The sequence below is a fragment of the Schistocerca serialis genome, chromosome 3, assembly GCF_023864345.2.
Source record: "Schistocerca serialis cubense isolate TAMUIC-IGC-003099 chromosome 3, iqSchSeri2.2, whole genome shotgun sequence".
NCBI lineage: Eukaryota > Metazoa > Arthropoda > Insecta > Orthoptera > Acrididae > Schistocerca > Schistocerca serialis.
The window spans coordinates 794,206,506-794,226,788 of record NC_064640.1 but is presented as its reverse complement, the minus strand read 5'-3'; the positions used below and the strand labels follow the sequence as shown (position 1 = coordinate 794,226,788).

General features: G+C 41.5%; 1 protein-coding gene across 1 annotated transcript in view; it reads left to right on the top strand.

The window, feature by feature from the left end:
* Positions 1–20,283, top strand: part of LOC126469585 (uncharacterized) — a 328,341-nt gene that overhangs the window by 287,839 nt on the left and 20,219 nt on the right. Inside the window, exon 10 of the mRNA XM_050096702.1 lies at positions 14,126–14,344. Within this exon, the coding sequence (XP_049952659.1) occupies positions 14,126–14,344 (219 nt within the window). The remainder of the gene's footprint in view (positions 1–14,125; positions 14,345–20,283) is intronic.

The following is a 20,283-nucleotide window of genomic DNA, read 5'->3' as shown; positions in this document are numbered from 1 at the left end:
CTTCCTAAGGACGCTTGCCTGGTGTATTGCAGCAAGTTTTTCGCTCTTCACACGTGGCTTGGGAACAGTGTCTTCATCTACATCTTGTAGTGTTTGGTGTGCCTTTGTACACTTTGGAGTGCACAATGGTCTTCTCTCCTGGAGAACAAACTCAAGGATATTAAACATCTCCCAATAGTATGGTCGACTTCCTCTTGACTCCTCATTCTAACCCAGGTATGTATAGGACACTGTCATTTTAGTCACTGCCATTTATTAAGTGGCAACCGTGCCCCATTCTGTGCATACTGCTCTCAGCCCTTGACCCTGATCCAGTGTCCAGTTTTTAACTGTTTACGTTCACATCTATGTTTGGCATCTACTTTGTCAGATGTTTTAGCGGATGCCATGCATTCTATCAATCACATCTTAATTTTTATTCACTGCAGCAGCATGGTGAAGCTAATTTGATTTCAAATCATACCCATGCTAAGAAATTATTTTTAGCCTACATGCTTAGAAAATATTTTACACATGGTTACAAAATATTTCATTTAACACATATTTAAATAACAATCGACACATCTTTAGAAAAACTTTGAGTCACATATTTAGAAAATATTTGATTAATAATGACAGTCTATGCATACCGTGTCCAGTCTATGCATACCGTCCTCCCCGTGAACCATGGACCTTGCCGTTGGTGGGGAGGCTTGCGTGCCTCAGCGATACAGATAGCTGTACCGTAGGTGCAACCACAACGGAGGGGTATCTGTTGAGAGGCCAGACAAACGTGTGGTTCCTGAAGAGGGGCAGCAGCCTTTTCAGTAGTTGCAAGGGCAACAGTCTGGATGATTGACTGATCTGGCCTTGTAACATTAACCAAAACAGCCTTGCTGTGCTGGTACTGCGAACGGCTGAAAGCAAGGGGAAACTACAGCCGTAATTTTTCCCGAGGGCATGCAGCTTTACTGTATGATTACATGATGATGGCGTCCTCTTGGGTAAAATATTCCGGACGTAAAATAGTCCCCCATTTGGATCTCCGGGCGGGGACTACTCAAGAGGATGTCATTATCAGGAGAAAGAAAACTGGCGTTCTACGGATCGGAGCGTGGAATGTCAGATCCCTTAATCGGGCAGGTAGGTTAGAAAATTTAAAAAGGGAAATGGATAGGTTGAAGTTAGATATAGTGGGAATTACTGAAGTTCGGTGGCAGGAGGAACAAGACTTCTGGTCAGGTGACTACAGGGTTATAAACACAAAATCAAATAGGGGTAATGCAGGAGTAGGTTTAATAATGAATAGGAAAATAGGAATGCGGGTAAGCTACTACAAACAGCATAGTGAACGCATTATTGTGGCCAAGATAGATACGAAGCCCACACCTACTACAGTAGTACAAGTTTATATGCCAACTAGCTCTGCAGATGACGAAGAAATTGAAGAAATGTATGATGAAATAAAAGAAATTATTCAGATTGTGAAGGGAGACGAAAATTTAATAGTCATGGGTGACTGGAATTCGAGTGTAGGAAAAGGGAGAGAAGGAAACATAGTAGGTGAATATGGATTGGGGGACAGAAATGAAAGAGGAAGCCGCCTGGTAGAATTTTGCACAGAGCACAACATAATCATAACTAACACTTGGTTTAAGAATCATGAAAGAAGGTTGTATACATGGAAGAATCCCGGAGATACTAAAAGGTATCAGATAGATTATATAATGGTAAGACAGAGATTTAGGAACCAGGTTTTAAATTGTAAGACATTTCCAGGGGCAGATGTGGACTCTGACCACAATCTATTGGTTATGACCTGTAGATTAAAACTGAAGAAACTGCAAAAAGGTGGGAATTTAAGGAGATGGGACCTGGATAAACTAAAAGAACCAGAGGTTGTACAGAGATTCAGGGAGAGCATAAGGGAGCAATTGACAGGAATGGGGGAAATAAATACAGTAGAAGAAGAATGGGTAGCTTTGAGGGATGAAGTAGTGAAGGCAGCAGTGGATCAAGTAGGTGAAAAGACGAGGGCTAGTAGAAATCCTTGGGTAACAGAAGAAATATTGAATTTAATTGATGAAAGGAGAAAATATAAAAATGCAGTAAGTGAAACAGGCAAAAAGGAATACAAACGTCTCAAAAATGAGATCGACAGGAAGTGCAAAATGGCTAAGCAGGGATGGCTAGAGGACAAATGTAAGGATGTAGAGGCCTATCTCACTAGGGGTAAGATAGATACCGCCTACAGGAAAATTAAAGAGACCTTTGGACATAAGAGAACGACTTGTATGAATATCAAGAGCTCAGATGGAAATCCAGTTCTATGCAAAGAAGGGAAAGCAGAAAGGTGGAAGGAGTATATAGAGGGTCTATACAAGGGCGATGTACTTGAGGACAATATTATGGAAATGGAAGAGGATGTAGATGAAGATGAAATGGGAGATATGATACTGCGTGAAGAGTTTGACAGAGCACTGAAAGACCTGAGTCGAAACAAGGCCCCCGGAGTAGACAATATTCCATTGGAACTACTGACGGCCGTGGGAGAGCCAGTCCTGACAAAACTCTACCATCTGGTGAGCAAGATGTATGAAACAGGCGAAATACCCACAGACTTCAAGAAGAATATAATAATTCCAATCCCAAAGAAAGCAGGTGTTGACAGATGTGAAAATTACCGAACTATCAGCTTAATAAGTCACAGCTGCAAAATACTAACACCAATTCTTTACAGACGAATGGAAAAACTGGTAGAAGCCAACCTCGGGGAAGATCAGTTTGGATTCCGTAGAAACACTGGAACACGTGAGGCAATACTGACCTTACGACTTATCTTAGAAGAAAGATTAAGGAAAGGCAAACCTACGTTTCTAGCATTTGTAGACTTAGAGAAAGCTTTTGACAATGTTGACTGGAATACTCTCTTTCAAATTCTAAAGGTGGCAGAGGTAAAATACAGGGAGCGAAAGGCTATTTACAATTTGTACAGAAACCAAATGGCAGTTATAAGAGTCGAGGGACATGAAAGGGAAGCAGTGGTTGGGAAGGTAGTAAGACAGGGTTGTAGCCTCTCCCCGATGTTGTTCAATCTGTATATTGAGCAAGCAGTAAAGGAAACAAAAGAAAAATTCGGAGTAGGTATTAAAATTCATGGCGTAGAAATAAAAACTTTGAGGTTCGCCAATGACATTGTAATTCTGTCAGAGACAGCAAAGGACTTGGAAGAGCAGTTGAATGGAATGGACAGTGTCTTGAAAGGAGGATATAAGATGAACATCAACAAAAGCAAAACAAGGATAATGGAATGTAGTCTAATTAAGTCGGGTGATGCTGAGGGAATTAGATTAGGAAATGAGACACTTAAAGTAGTAAAGGAGTTTTGCTATTTGGGGAGCAAAATAACTGATGATGGTCGAAGTAGAGAGGATATAAAATGTAGGCTGGCAATGGCAAGGAAAGCGTTTCTGAAGAAGAGAAATTTGTTAACATCCAGTATTGATTTAAGTGTCAGGAAGTCATTTCTGAAAGTATTTGTATGGAGTGTAGCCATGTATGGAAGTGAAACATGGACGGTAAATAGTTTGGACAAGAAGAGAATAGAAGCTTTCGAAATGTGGTGCTACAGAAGAATGCTGAAGATTAGATGGGTAGATCACATAACTAATGAGGAAGTATTGAATAGGATTGGGGAGAACAGAAGTTTGTGGCACAACTTGACCAGAAGAAGGGATCGGTTGGTAGGACATGTTCTGAGGCATCAAGGGATCACCATTTAGTATTGGAGGGGAGCGTGGAGGGTAAAAATCGTAGAGGGAGACCAAGAGATGAATACACTAAGCAGATTCAGAAGGATGTAGGTTGCAGTAGGTACTGGGAGATGAAAAAGCTTGCACAGGATAGAGTAGCATGGAGAGCTGCATCAAACCAGTCTCAGGACTGAAGACCACAACAACAACAACAACAACAACATGCATACCGTAAATCATAAATCTAAAATATGCTTTTGGTGAATAAAAATTTCCACTTTTCTGCTGTAGGAGTCAGCAAAATACACTCCTGGAAATTAAAATAAGAACACCGTGAATTCATTGTCCCAGGAAGGGGAAACTTTATTGACACATTCCTGGGGTCAGATACATCACATGATCACACTGACAGAACCACAGGCACATAGACACAGGCAACAGAGCATGCACAATGTCGGCACTAGTGCAGTGTATATCCACCTTTCGCAGCAATGCAGGCTGCTATTCTCCCATGGAGACGATCGTAGAGATGCTGGATGTAGTCCTGTGGAACGGCTTGCCATGCCATTTCCACCTGGCGCCTCAGTTGGACCAGCGTTCGTGCTGGACGTGCAGACCGCGTGAGACGACGCTTCGTCCAGTCCCAAACATGCTCAATGGGGGACAGATCCGGAGATCTTGCTGGCCAGGGTAGTTGACTTACACCTTCTAGAGCACGTTGGGTGGCACGGGATACATGTGGACGTGCATTGTCCTGTTGGAACAGCAAGTTCCCTTGCCGGTCTAGGAATGGTAGAACGATGGGTTCGATGACGGTTTGGATGTACCGTGCACTATTCAGTGTCCCCTTGACGATCACCAGTGGTGTACGGCCAGTGTAGGAGATCGCTCCCCACACCATGATGCCGGGTGTTGGCCCTGTGTGCCTCGGTCGTATGCAGTCCTGATTGTGGCGCTCACCTGCACGGCGCCAAACACGCATACGACCATCATTGGCACCAAGGCAGAAGCGACTCTCATCGCTGAAGACGACACGTCTCCATTCGTCCCTCCATTCACGCCTGTCGCGACACCACTGGAGGCGGGCTGCACGATGTTGGGGCGTGAGCGGAAGACGGCCTAACGGTGTGCGGGACTGTAGCCCAGCTTCATGGAGACGGTTGCGAATGGTCCTCACCGATACCCCAGGAGCAACAGTGTCCCTAATTTGCTGGGAAGTGGCGGTGTGGTCCCCTACGGCACTGCGTAGGATCCTACGGTCTTGGCGTGCATCCGTGCGTCGCTGCGGTCCGGTCCCAGGTCGACGGGCACGTGCACCTTCCGCCGACCACTGGCGACAACATCGATGTACCGTGGAGACCTCACGCCCCACGTGTTGAGCAATTCGGCGGAATGTCCACCCGGCCTCCCGCATGCCCACTATACGCCCTCGCTCAAAGTCCGTCAACTGCACATATGGTTCACGTCCACGCTGTCGCGGCATGCTACCAGTGTTAAAGACCGCGATGGAGCTCCGTATGCCATGGCAAACTGGCTGACACTGACGGCGGCGGTGCACAAATGCTGCGCAGCTAGCGCCATTCGACGGCCAACACCGCGGTTCCTGGTGTGTCCGCTGTGCCGTGCGTGTGATCATTGCTTGTACAGCCCTCTCGCAGTGTCCGGAGCAAGTATGGTGGGTCTGACACACCGGTGTCAATGTGTTCTTTTTTCCATTTCCAGGAGTGTACTTACCATTTGGTATTTGTCTGCTGTATCATCATCTGGAATCTGAGGAAAAAGAAACACAAATTGGCTGCCTTGATACCAATGCAGAAATCTGACTTCCTCTTCTTTGGCGCCCACTTCTATTAAGATTCTGACAAACTGCCTATTTAGCTGTTTCCTTTCTATCATGTAGGTAATCAACAAGAACAAAAAGCCTCCACTTCTGCAACTGTTTCATCTGTTCTGCTCCTTTCTTCACTTGTGGACATCACTCATTATTCACAGGCAATTCATTCACTGATTCAGCATTATCTCTGTCTCATATCAATGCCTAAAATGGATTTTCCTGGAGCAACATATCATTTTTGCTTTCGTTGGGCACTTGCTTTATTTTTTGGTCCATATTGAACATTCTCTGAAGCATCTTTTCAAAGCTCAAAAAGCAGGCTTCAATAAAATTGTTTTGAAAATTTTCTCCATCAGGCAATTTTCTGAAGACTCCTTTAGGGTCTTCTTTGAACTCCTTTCAACTCCTTTGGAATTAATCCCACTGTGCAGAATGCACTTTTTATATTATCTTTGTCAGTTACTGATATTTTTGAACATTTTCTGTAAAAAGTGGGGGAAATGCATCTTTTGATATGGGCCCATGAGAACTTTTCTTCCATAGGGTAAGCACTGCCCACCATTCAGCTTTCTGAGGTCTGAAGAAACTTTCATCTAATGGCTGTAAGAGATGAGTACTGTTTGGCAGCAATAGAATGAAGGATATTTTGTTATTCTCACAGTCGTCAATTACTCTCAGCGAAATGAACTTGAAAGATTGTCTCTTATTATAACTTTCTTTCTCCTCAATTGATTTCAGGTAAGGCAGCACAGTAGTAATAAACTAGTCTTCAAATGTAGGCACATCAAACCATCCACTGTTTTGCAGTTATAGGAGATTCCCTTGGGGCCTCCACCTTGCCAGGTGTCCCATAAATGCTCCGATTTGTAGAGAAAATATGGAGGCATTAGTTTCCCATCCCCAGTGGCAGCCATCATTACTGAAACACTACTTTTAGAAGAGTCTAAGATTCTTTCAGGAGGTTCTGTTCCCCTTCTAACTGTCACATACTTCCTCCTAGGATCTTTGCACAGATTGGTAGGTCATAATTGATTACATTTTTGAAGGTGGAAGTTTTCCATTTTTTCATCAGCATTCTGGAAAAATGATTTCACTATCTCATAAGTCATTTCAGCATGATTTCGTTTAATGTTCTCAGGTAGCCAGATACTTAATATATCAGTGATGCTGTAGGAATGAATGCAACCACTCTGTTGCTGGTATGTTAAAAGAAAAGCATTTTTCTCTTCATCCACGTTCGTTGAGATATCCTTCCACTATATACCTTACACAGCATAGTAAAGGAAAGTACCAGTGCGCAGCCCTTAAAATGCCACAGACAAATATGTTCTCGTCAATGGTGCTTATGATAGAAGGCCTTTCAATCATTCCAGGCTTGTGTTATTAATTTTATTCGCTAATGTCGAATGTGTTATGTTAATTTGCTTGATACCTTTCTGTTTCAAAGTTTTTCTGATCTTATAGCGGAAACCACTTTTCAATATTTCAAGGGTCATAATTGCATCTCAGCAGAGCACCAAGCATCCTTTTATAAGTTCGTGGCATTAGCTGATATTCTCCTAATGTATACACATCAAAAAAAGTTTTGCATCACCTCGGTACCAAGCATTCCGGAACCTGTACAGAAAATTGGAATAGAGATCAACATAAACATCATTTCCATCCTTTTTATTACTCATGAAAACCACACATTGCATGTTGTACCACCATACAGCAAGATCTTCAGAGGTGGTGGTCCAGATTGCTGTACACACCGGTACCTCTAATATCCAGTAGTACGTCCTCTTGCATTGATGCATACCTGTATTCATCATAGCATACTATCCACAAGTTCATGAAGGCAGTGTTGATCCAGATTGTCCCACTCCTCGACAGTGATTCAGCGTTGATCCCTCAGAGTGGTTGGGGGGTTCACACCATCCATAAACAGCCCTTTTCAATCTATCCCAGCAATGTCGATAGGGTTCATGTCTGGGGAACATGCTGGCACTCTAGTTGAGCGATGTCGTTATCCTGAAGGGAGTCATTCACAAGATGTGCACGATGGGGGCGCAAATTGTCGCCCATGAAGACGAATGCCTCGCCTTTATGCTGCCGATATGGTTGCACTTACAGTCAGAGGATGACATTCACGTATTGTACAGCCTTTACGGCGCCTTCCATGACCATCACCGGCATATGTCGGCCCCACATAATGCCAACCGAAAACAGCAGGGAACCTCCACCTTGCTGCACTCGCTGGACAGTGTGTCTAAGGTGTTCAGCTTGACCGGGTTGCCTCCAAACACCATTCCGACGATTGTCTGGTTGAAGGCATATGCAACACTCACTGATGAAGAGAATGTGATGCCAATCGTGAACGGTCCATTCAACATGTTGTTGGGCCCATCTGTACCACTCTGTCGTGGTTGCAAAGATAGACCTCACCGTGGACGTCAGGAGTTAATGGATGTAACGTTGCTCCCAGGAGATGATTTTTTTATTTATTTTTTATTTATTTATTTATTGTTCCGTGGGACCAAATTAAGGAGAAGTCTCCATGGTCATGGAACGAGTCAATACATGAAATTATAACACGATATTAGAAACAGATAAAATGAAATATAAAAAAACATATTCAGGTGACAAGTCGTAAGTTTAAATGAAGAAAAATCAACAATGTAACACTGGAATTTGCTTAATTGTTTAGCTCTTCCAGGAGCTCCTCGACAGAATAGAAGGAGTGAGCCATGAGGAAACTCTTCAGTTTAGACTTAAAAGAGTTTGGGCTACTGCTAAGATTTTTGAGTTCTTGTGGTAGCTTATTGAAAATGGATGCAGCAGAATACTGCACTCCTTTCTGCACAAGAGTCAAGGAAGTGCATTCTACATGCAGATTTGATTTCTGCCTAGTATTAACTGAGTGAAAGCTGCTAACTCTTGAGAATAGGCTAATATTGCTAACAACTAACGACATTAAAGAAAATATATACTGTGAGGGCAATGTCAGAATTCCCAGATTTTTGAACAGGGGTCGACAAGACGTTTTCGAACTTACACCACACGTAGCTCAAACAGCCCGTTTTTGAGCCAAAAATACCCTTTTTGAATCAGAAGAATTACCCCAAAAAATAATACCATATGACATAAGCGTATGAAAATATGCGAAGTAGACTACTTTTCGTGTTGAAGTGTCACTTGTTTCAGATACTGTTCTAATGGTAAATAAAGCAGCATTTAGCTTCTGAACAAGATCCTGGACATGGGCTTTCCACAACAGCTTACTTCTATCCGAACGCCTAGGAACTTGAACTGTTCTGTCTCGCTTATAATATGCCTATTCTGTCTGATCAAAATATCGGTTCTTGTTGAATTGTGAGTTAGAAACTGTAAAAACTGAGTCTTACTGTGATTTAGCATCAAATTATTTTCCACAAGCCACGAACTTATTTCATGAACTACATTATTTGTTACTGTTTCAATATTACACACAAGATCCTTCACTATCAAGCTGGTGTCATCAGCAAACAGAAATATTTTTGAATCACCTGTAATACTAGAAGGCATATTATTTATATAAATAAGAAACAGCAGTGGCCCCAGCACCGACCCTTGGGGAATGCCCCACTTAACAGTGCCCCATTGGGACTGAACATCACTACCACTCTCAATATTGCGGAGAATTACCCTCTGCTTTCTATTCTTAAAGTAAGAGGTGAACCAATTGTAAGCTACTCCCCTTACTCCATAATGGTCCAACTTCTGCAGTAATATTTTGTGGTCAACACAGTCAAAAGCCTTCGTTAAATCAAAGAAAACACCTAGCGTTCACAACCTTTTATTTAATCCGTCCAAAACCTCACAGAGAAAAGAGAATATAGCATTTTCAGTTGTTAAACCATTTCTAAAACCAAACTGAACATTTGACAACAAATTATGTGAATTTAAATGCTTCAGTAACCTCGTATATACAACCTTCTCGATAACTTTAGCAAACACCGATGGCATAGAAATAGGTCTAAAATTGTCAACATTATCAATGTCTCCCTTTTTATAAAGTGGCTTCACTACCGAGTACTTTAATCGGTCAGGAAACTGACCACTCCTAAAGGAAAAGTTACAGATATGGCTGAGAGCTGGGCTAACATACACAGAACAATACTTCAGTATTCTGCTAGATACCCCGTCGTATCTATGAGAGTTCTTGGTCTTTAGTGATTTAATTATTAACTCAATCTCCCTCTTGTCAGTATCATGGAGGAGCATTTCAGGTAACAGTCTCGGAACACTTTTTTCTAAGAGCGCTATATGATTCCCTGTTGGGTCTGGTTTCTATTTAGTTCACCTGCTATATTAAGAAAGTGATTATTAAATACTGTACATATATGCGACTTATCAGTAACACGGACATTCCCACTATGCACTGATTCTATATCCTCGACCTGTCTCTGGAGACCAGCAACTTCCTTTACGACTGACCATATGGTTTTAATTTTATCCTATTCTATCTGCATATCACATACTTTTTGCCTACCTAATAACATTTTTAAGCACCTTATGATACTGTTTGTAATGGGCTACTGCATTTAGATTTTGACTGTTTCTAACGTTTTGATATAATTGCCACTTTGTTCTACAAGATATTCTTATCCCTCTAGTCAGCCACCCAGGCTGCCTGTTTGTGCTAGTACCCTGTTTTAAACGTTCTAATGGAAAGCAACTTTCAAAGAGCATGAGAAAAGTCTTGAGAAAAGCATTATATTTATCGTCTACTGTATCAGCGCTATAAACATCTTGCCACTCTTGTTCCTTTATAAGGTTTACAAAGGTCTCTACAGCAACTGGATCAGCTTTCCTGAACACCTGATGACTATATTTAACACGCGTTGCAGCACAAAAATCTTTTAAAGTTAAAATTTGTGCATCATGATCTGGAAGGCCATTCACCTTTTTGCTAACAGAATGCCCTTCTAGTAATGAGGAATGAACAAAAATGTTGTCTATGGTTGTTCTACTGTTCCCTTGCACTCTCGTTGGAAAGAATACGGTTTGCATAATATTATATGAATTAAAGAGGTCTACCAGCATCCTCTTCCTTGCACAATCACTTATACAATTAATATTGAAGTCACCACATATAACTAACTTTTTGTATTTCCTATAAAGTGAACCAAGAACCTCCTCTAGCTTTAACAAAAATTTTGTGAAATCGGAGTCTGGGGATCTATAAATAACAACAGTAAGAAGTTTAGCTCCGTTAAATTTAACCACCCCTGCACAACATTCAAACACCTTTTCAGTGCAGTATGCAGTACTTTGAAACATCAATTGACTCAAATGGGATGCTGTTTTTCACATACATGGCTACTCCCCCACACCACAAAGAGCTCCTCAAAAAGCTGCCAGCCAACCTGTATCCCGGTAAAGGAAGCCTCTGAATTATCTCCTTATTTAAGAAGTGTTCAGATATACCAATAATTTCAGAGTCAACATCTATAAGCAGTTCACTAACTTTATCTCTAATACCTTGTATATTTTGATGAAATATACTAATTCCCTCATTACTCGGATACCTAAGCTTTGTCAAAAGTGATTCCCTTGTTAGAGAGACTTCCCTTAAGCAGGAATACCTATCAGCTGACTTCAATATAAAAAAGGTGCAGCTCTAACACCCACTACTTCAGGAATTTTCCCATGAGTGATCCCACCAACCCCACCTATGCTGTCACCTATAAGCTTTGCCAACCTCCCCTTCCCATACCTGTTGAGGTGCAGGCCATGTCTAGTGAAACCCGTCCTGCTGATAGACTCCACCGACACCACTGAAATGTGACCCATGCTTTCTGTCATTCATGGGGATCATTGAGTAGTGTTGGCAAAGATAAGAATGGGTAAAATGGAAGGAGTGAAAACAGAAAGGGAGAATAAAGTAAAAGTGTGGAGACTAAAAGACAGGAAGTTAGAAGAAAATTTCAGAGAGTTACTGAAGCATAAAATCCCAAACACTGAATGTGGAAGAGAACTGTAGTAAGTTCAAATTTGCATTTGTAAGCTCTGAAGAAAATACCTTTGGCAAAATGTCTGGAAGTGTGTAGAACAAGGACACACTATTCTGGAATGAATAGGTGAAGGAAACAGTTAATGAAGAGTGGAAATCATGGCATGACTAGAACAGAGAGAAAAAGGAAGAAAGTAAAAGGGAATACCAGGAAATCAAAAAAATAAGTGTAAGAAAGTGGTAGTGGAAGAGAAGAGGAATAGTTTGAATTCACCTGAGAGCTGGAAAAGGACATTAATGGCTATAAAAGTGTGCCAAAGTTATTTTCTTCACAGCTTACAAATGCAAATTTGAACTTACTACAATTCTCTTCCACATTCAATGTTTGGGATTTTATGCTCTAGTAAGAGGATGGAGAGCAACCAGAGGACATAAGGATAAGATGGAAAGAGTCCTTTGAGAAACTACTAATTGTGAAAAAAGTGAAAAGGGAATTGAAACATGGCAGGGGAACCTCGAGCTGTAAGGAGAGGGATATTACAATGTTAGAAATGGGTGGAACCAGCAGTTCAAAGAATGAAAACAGGGAAGGCAGCTGGGATAGGTGAAATAAGTGTGAAGATGATAAAGGCAGCTGGACACACTGGACTACAATGGTTACATAATTGCTAAGATGCATATGGGCTCAAAAATATGTGCCTCAAGAATAGAGAAAGGGAATAATAATTCAAGTGTTCAAGAAGAGAGGCGGAAAAGTACATGATAACTATCGAGGGCTCACATTCATCCCACAAATACCGAAAATGATGGAGAGGTTACTGGAAGGATGGTTCAGGGAAAAGTGGATGGTCCATTAGAAGAGTAGTAGTATTGATTTTGACATGGTAGATCAACAATGGACTCAATCTTTAGTATGGAAAGGTATCAGGAGTATGTGAAAGATCTGGTAATGACAGATCTTGACTTATATGATAGTGTCCCCTCAGAAACAGTAGGGGAAACCTTGGAGAAAAATGAAGTTGCAAAACAAACAATTGAAATTGTTGAAGAAGTATACAACAAAAGCTTCAGCTGGTCAAGATGCAAGTTGGAAGAAAATTGAGAATGTTATGGGGTTGAGATCAGGGAGTGTGGTGCCACCATTATTCATAATGGTGACTGATGAAATAATGAAAGAGGCAAAAGAAGCTCGTAGAGGAAGAGATGAAGTGTTTGCTATTTAAATTTTCTTTTGGGGAACCAACAGTATGAATGTACGAGCACATGCTGAAAAGTAATGCCTGCAAATTTTTTTTGTGGAAACCCTGCAAGCTTTTGAAATAAAACAAATTTTATTCACATTCTACATACCAAGCGAGGTGGCACAGTGGTTAGTACACTGGACTCACATTTGAGAGGATGACAGTTCAATGCTTGTGCGCCATCTCTAATGACCTCAATGTCAATGGGATGTGAAGCCTAATCTTCCTACCTTTCACATTCTACATCTTTATTCTTCATAAGTACATATTTATTTCTCAACATAGTCACACTGGTGATGAACACATTTCTTCCAATGAGAAACCAGTTTGTTGACACCATTGTTGTAGAATGTTTGACCTGGTTGATAGACCCACAGCCTGATCTCTGCTTGCACCGCTTCACCACTACTGAAGTTGTGGGCAACTTGAAATATTTAGAAAGTGAGGTAATGCAAAATGCAAGGCTGGAGTCTGGGGAAGGGAGGTGCCAGTGAAGTCTAAGGAAGTGCTATAAAAAACATAGCTTACATCCATATTAGTGACTGCATCACAGACTTGGACCAAGAGAAAAGTAGAGTAGAATCCAAGTCAGTGAACTGAAATCTCTAAGGTGTATGTTATGGAAAACTAGGATAGGCAGTCTGAAAAATGAAGATGCTAAGAAAGAACTTGGACTAGAAAGGTTGAATGATAAAATTGAGAAGAGTAGGTGAAAATGGTTTGGGCATGTAAAGAGAATGGAAGATGTAAGAATACTAAAATGAATGATGGAGGCCAAGTTTGAGGGCAAGAGGGAGACCCAGAGCAAAATGGATTGATTCGATGTAGACCAGTTAAGGAGTAGTAGTCTGGACTGTAACTAAACAGTTATAGAAGAAAGAAGAAGAAGAAATGGTGGTGATGGTGATGATGAAAGTACCATAAATATCCCAACCTGCCCTGATGCTGGATAAAGGGGAAAGGCAGGCAACAGTGATGTATTGAAGTGTTCTCTAAAATATGTTGTGTGCCTTATGCGAGCATCATGTTAATCTTGCAGTAGTTCTGTGTACAAATGCAAATTAATGTACTTCCATTGTTTCATTAGCAAATCATATATTCATTATAGAGAGAGCTGCTTTCGTGCTACTTTTTGACAGTAAAACCATTCCTAAATTTCATACTTTTTTTTATCATGTACATTTAAACAGTCATATCAAATTATTCATGTAACTAATTTTTATCGAGTAAGATAGTCAAATTTAAAAACAATTCTATTGATGATTTTTGTGTATGAAAATTGTGCTTCTTGCAGTGGAAACCCTTTTTGTTTTCATGTTGAGACATTTTGTCTTCATTTCAGTATGATCATTATGGAAGTCATTACGAAGAAGTTTATCACCATCAGGGACAAAATATGGAGCTATCACATAGAAATATTGCTTCCCATGGACAAGTTAACTCATACAATCCAGCCAGCACATCATTTTATAAAAAAACTAGTTCTTCTGAAGAAAAGTTCAGGTGCCCTTCTGAACGGTCTATGTCATATGTATCAAAGCAGCGGAAGTCTGGTCACATGGTAAGTGAAACACTATTCAAAATAATATTTCCCTTTGTAGTTGCAAAGGGTGTCAGTTTGGATATCAGTTCTTGTGATGATATGGTATGATGTAGTACCATTAGTGTCAAAATTTTTGTAACCAAATTATAAGGCAGAGAGGAAGGGATAGTATGTGCATGCTATTTCACATTTTCTATCTCCATTTGTTACATGGTCAATAGGTAGCTTAGCCCATAAGTTCCTTAAAACTGTTATTTGTGGTAAAGCTATAAAAAGCTGAACTTGAAGTTATGAGCATCAGTGAATACCAGCATGGATAGCCAAGCATGCAAAAACACCCACATCCTGGACATGTTTAAGTACATCAGCTCTGGATCAAATCCTCCTTGTGTGTTAATGATTGGGACCGGTGTGCCAGCTAAATTGGATGTGGTTTTTATGCAGTTTTTCACATCCACTTATGTAAATACTGGGCTGGTGTCCATGTCCCACCTCAGATGCACTATGCGCAAAGAATTTGAAAAACACTGTCACATTTGATCCTGCACAGATTGAAGAGGTACACAGATTCCTCCCTGGCAGGTCACCAGCAGTAGCTTCAAAATGCCTTCTGGAGTGGGACTGCATCACACTGAAAGCCTGTATAAAGGTATGGTGTATTCTCCATGAAACTGGAGTGGTACTTTACCAATCCCAATCTGACATTGACTGGTTAAAGGGCACTGGAAAGGAAGGAAGGAAGCACCAGTGAAATCAGAAGTTTCCAGATCAAATCACCAGAAGTAGACTGAAGAAGAAAAAAAGTTGGTTTAAGAAAAGAAAATACAAGTATAAAGGCATCAGTAGATTTCTGACCTTTCTTTTTGTATTAATGAAACTTTGACACTGACAGCTGACATTATAGAATTAACATTGCTGTTGAATAATGGATAGTATGTTTTGAGTGACCCATTGTTCCCATGGTCTCGTGGGCATACACATTGCCAGCAAAAACATATGTCTTACAATAGAATAATGGTAATTTGCACATCTCTCACAGCAATCTTGAGTTCACTGTATGGATCTCAATTTAAATGCCAAGATACAGACAGTGTCAGGACCAGTTAAATGTAATGCTCAGACCTTTTCTAAAAGCATATAATTTTGTGTACTACTCTGACATAATGACCTTGGTTTTGTTTATTTATTTATTTATTTTTGATCTAGTCACACTTTGGTTCAGTTGAGGACTCTGGTGTCAACCTTAAGATGAACTCCCATTTTAATACAACTTAAAAACGTGTGAATTGAGAGATAGAGTTGGTAACTTAGGTGAGTGAGAAAAGTAATACGAAAACTGAAGGAACTTAAATCGTATGACTGATATGAATAATACAAAATGTATTTTGTACTCAGTTGAATAGCGAAAAAGCCAGAGTTCAATAAAACAATGGAACAAGTAAAGACAGCTACTCAGAATAAGACTTCAAGCAAATCAACTTAATTGCCACTTTTAATGTACTGATTTTGTTAATAATATAAAAACAAGCAATGCTTCCTTTTGTAAATGTTCTGTGACATGGTGGAACATTGTGTGTCACAGGGAATGAGGATCTTGACTTGACCACCCAGATCATGAGGATGGTAAAAATCTCTATTAAAAAGAACCTCAATCTCAAGGTGTGCTGCACATCATTGAGATGCATGAATGTTGAGGTAGAACAGTTGTTTGTGAGCAACCTGTAGAGAAACTGCCACAGCCCAGTTGTATAAGGCTTACTCACGCAAGAGGGGCTCTGTGTGAGTGGACCCTTCCTTACATTCCTAGCTGCTCATGAGACCGAGGTGGAATCCTTGAAATTTCTTCTCCTCCTCCCAGTGGAATGGGTGGGCTACTGGTAGGTAATAACACTCAACCTAAAAAGAGGGCTTGTGCAGTCCTCCAGACTCAGAAATATTTCATAGTTCTAGTGTATAATGTAACAGAATGCATGCTGGTACTCAGAGTATGTTCTTATTAGTTAAAAGGAAAGAGGGGAGCTTTGAAAATGCCTCACATTTTTACATTCAAAAGAATTGAGGGGATTGCAGGTACATTAAAATCTGTTAAGTGGTTGCAGAATGGGACACAGTTGGTCAGAACCTAAAGTTCTGAACAAGTGACAAACCTGCAGAAAGCCAAATGCCTCAGGGAATACGCCATTGAGACTGAGCTTGATGTCACCTTCAACTTCAGCAAAGATGTTTTGACATGCAGGGATCTGGTGGACATTCCCGAAGATGAACTTAAAGTTGAATAGGCCTGAGAAGTCATTGTTGACATCCAAAATATAATGAGAAGGGTAGATGGTGATCTGGTTAAGTCAGACTCACTTATACTTACTTTCAACACCATGAAACTACCAGAGCATGCCAAGGCATGTTACCTACACCTAAGTGTATGGCCTTATGTCCCCAACCCAATTTGCTGTTTCAAATGCCAGCACTTTGGGAAGGAGTCAGTTGTGGTAAGGCTGCTTATGAAGCAGTCACTTGTTCATCTCCTTTGAAGTGTCCGAATTGCTCTAGGGATGATCTTGTCGGGAGTAGGGACTGGAGTGTATATCTTGAAGAATGGAATATACAAGAGTTTTAAATTATGAACCACATCCTATTTGGTGAGGCCAAAAAGTTGTATGAGGCATTTCTGCCCCCCCCCCCCCCCCCCACCCGCTTGCTACATCCTTTGCTTCTGTTCGTAAATAGCCAGTTCAGAAGACTGATGCTGCTACAGAAATGGAGAATGCTAGTGTCAGCACTAGTACTGCATGTGTCAATGCTTTTGTGCTGACATAATGGAGCTCCGTGGTTGAATCTGGTCCACCACTGCCATTACCAGTTTTGCAGCAGTGGCTCCAAAGCCTCCCCAAGCAAAAAAAAAAAATTGAAGTCAAAGGCAGAGACTCAACTGCTAACAGAATGGGAGGTAAGCAGTCTAACAGTGCTGACCTCACTCTCTCTAATGTCTTTCATGATTCATCTTCAGAGATGATGGACATTGATGTTGGCTTGATGCACTGACCTCACTCCAAGACTAAGCTTCCAGTCACTACAGCTCCACTCCACAGCAGAATGACAGTGTGAAAGGGCTACCTCCATGATAAATGGCTCCTGTACTATAGTGGAACATTAGTGGTTCAGAACATGTGCAGAGGAACTGAAACTCCTAGAACAGGAACATCCCATGTGCTTGTGTTCATAGGAAATGTATTTTAAAGTGTCTGATGCCCCCTCAATAGTGCACACTACTCCTCTGCTCTCCCCCTGGCTACTGGCCTGCATGCAGTTGCAGTTGAAATTCATGTGTGTCAGAGAATCACTGTTATCTCACTGTACTTACCTCCACATGTGATAGACTATGAGGATCTCACAAATCTTATAGAACAACTTCTCTGACCATTTCTTCATTGCCTATCATCTTTTGTGGGGCTCAACCTCTCCTTGCCCTCGGGATTGTGTTTCGGAGTGCCTTATGATATCAGTGAGCTGTGCATCCTCAGCACAGGCACCCCCACTTGTTTGTGTGCTGCTGCTGCTGCGTCACCCTCAACCATTGACCTCGCTTTCTGCTCTCCAGCTCGTGTCAACTTTTTTCAGTGGGGAGTCATTGATGACCTTGATTCCAGTGATCACTTTCCATTCTGGATTCACCGACTGGATGGAGCTCTCCCTCTTGTCATCCTAGGAGGCCACCTGTCCCTTGGTGGACTGATCAGTGCTGCTCAGTAATCCGTGTAAGTCCTGCAGCTCTACAATGGTTCAAGTGTTGCCCAATGGTGGAAAATCCCACAGCCTTTCACGTCTCAAGGGCAAAGGCTTGACGCATCATCAAGAAGAGCAAGAAGAGGTCGTTGCAAGTGTTCCTGGACTCTCTCAACTGTTACATTACTTCTATAACAGTATGGAAAGCAATCAGGATGATTTCCAGTAAAGGCAGTCGGTTACCTGTATTAGCATTGTTGAAACGAGTCTCTCTCCTACAGTGTTCCTTGTTAGTCGATGATTTTAATCCTTATTGTCATATTATTAATTTACCTGAACTGTATATGTGGAACATCAGCCCCCCTTTTAAAGACTGTGTGGGGTTTGGGCCTCAATTTTGACTTAACTCTAGTGGTTACCACACCTGAAGGACCTGAAGGCAGGGGCTCAGAAGGCACTGAACATTTTGAAACACCATAACCACATGTCTTGGGGAGCAGGCAGTGCATGTCTACTCCAGTTTTATAGGGCTTTCATCTGAATGCAGCTGGACTGTGGGTGAACAGTGTATGGGTCAGTGAGGCCTTATTACCTGAAGACAATTGATGCTGTACACCATGAGGGGATTAGGCTCATGATAAGTGCTTACAGGACCAGCCCCATACCCAGTCTCTATGCTGAGGCTGGTGAACCACTACGTATGATTTGACAGCAACTCCTCATGGTGCATCAGGAGTGCACATTCCTCGCTACTTTGAATTCATGAGCATGCCGTACTGTTGCCCTTCCAGCTGTGGAATGCCTCTTTACAAGATGTCCGTTGACAATGAGGCCATTTGGGATTTGCATAAAGTGTGTGCTGTAGTCGCTTCTTGTGGGGCATGTACAGTCTCAAATCCAGGGTTTTAACTGACTATCATCCTGCATACTCCCAGAGTAATTTTAGATTTAGTGCAATACAGGAGAGATTGCACTCCTGCTTCTGTTTTGAATATGATATTTTCCGACATTTTAAATAGCACCACAAATATGTAGCTTTATTCACAGTAAAGTCTAAACAGTGGGATCCCATTAGCTGCTCTGTTGTTTACCATTTTGTGTCCTAAGGATTCACCTATGTTGAGAATTCACTGTATTTGATGCTGAATTATCTGTGATTTTGGCAGCACTGGAGCAGAGGAAATGTGCCTGTCTGCTAAATTCCTCATCTGTTCAGACTCGATGAGTGCCCTTCAGCCCCTGCAACACTTGTATCCAGTCGCCAAAATAGTCAAGGATATTCAGGATGGGGAAGAGGTGTTTTCTGCTGGGTGCCAGGACACATTGTATTGCAGGGAATGAAAGGGTGAATGTAGCAGCCCAAGGAAGCTTCTCATGATCCACAGTTAGTTCAGTGTACCATCCCTCTGCATGTTATCATCTCACTGTCGAGGTACCAAGTCACACATCAATGGGAAGAGAAGTGGCTGGAAGTCACAGACAATAAGCTTTGCCCAATAGGGAATGCAACACGGCTGTGGTGTACATCTTTTCAGTCACCCAGCTGGGACAAGGTCCTCCTTACTCATCTTCACATAGGCCCTAGCCCGATGATGCGTGGCTTCTTGCTCTGGTGAGAGGATCCTCCAGTGTGTAGTGCTTGTGGTGTACAGATCATTGTGCACCATGTTTTATTAGACAGTGTTTTATTTTCAGACCAAAGGGCAGCAGCAAATATGTAAACAGATCTGACCTTTATTTTAAGTCACATTTAATGAATGTGGTGAGAGTTTTAAGGTTTTGTGGTATGTACCCCAAGATTTTATGGAGATGTTCTTAATATGTTAACAGGGTGTGTTTTGTAAGTGGTCAACCACTTGGATTTCCCAGTTCCTTTCTTTTAGCTCCTCTGCTGTTTTACTTACATTTTGAACCCAGGTATAGCAACTTTCACCCTGTCCCTGTAATCTTAAGGTGTGTGTGACAGAGATTTTTTGGATTAATGTGAATGAAATTGTAAGTAGGCTGTTTAGGTTTTTGTATTGGTAACGCTACCTTTGTATGAAAATCACTGGCTGTGCTGTGTGCAGTCTGTGGCTGGTTGGCATTGTTGTAATACTCGCCATTGTAGCATTGGGCAGTTGGCTGTTAACAGCGCGTAGCGTTGCGCAGTTGGAGGTGAGCCGTCAGCAGTGGTGGATGTAGGGAGAGAAATGGCGGAATTTTGAAATTTGTAAGACTGGATGTCATGAACTGGT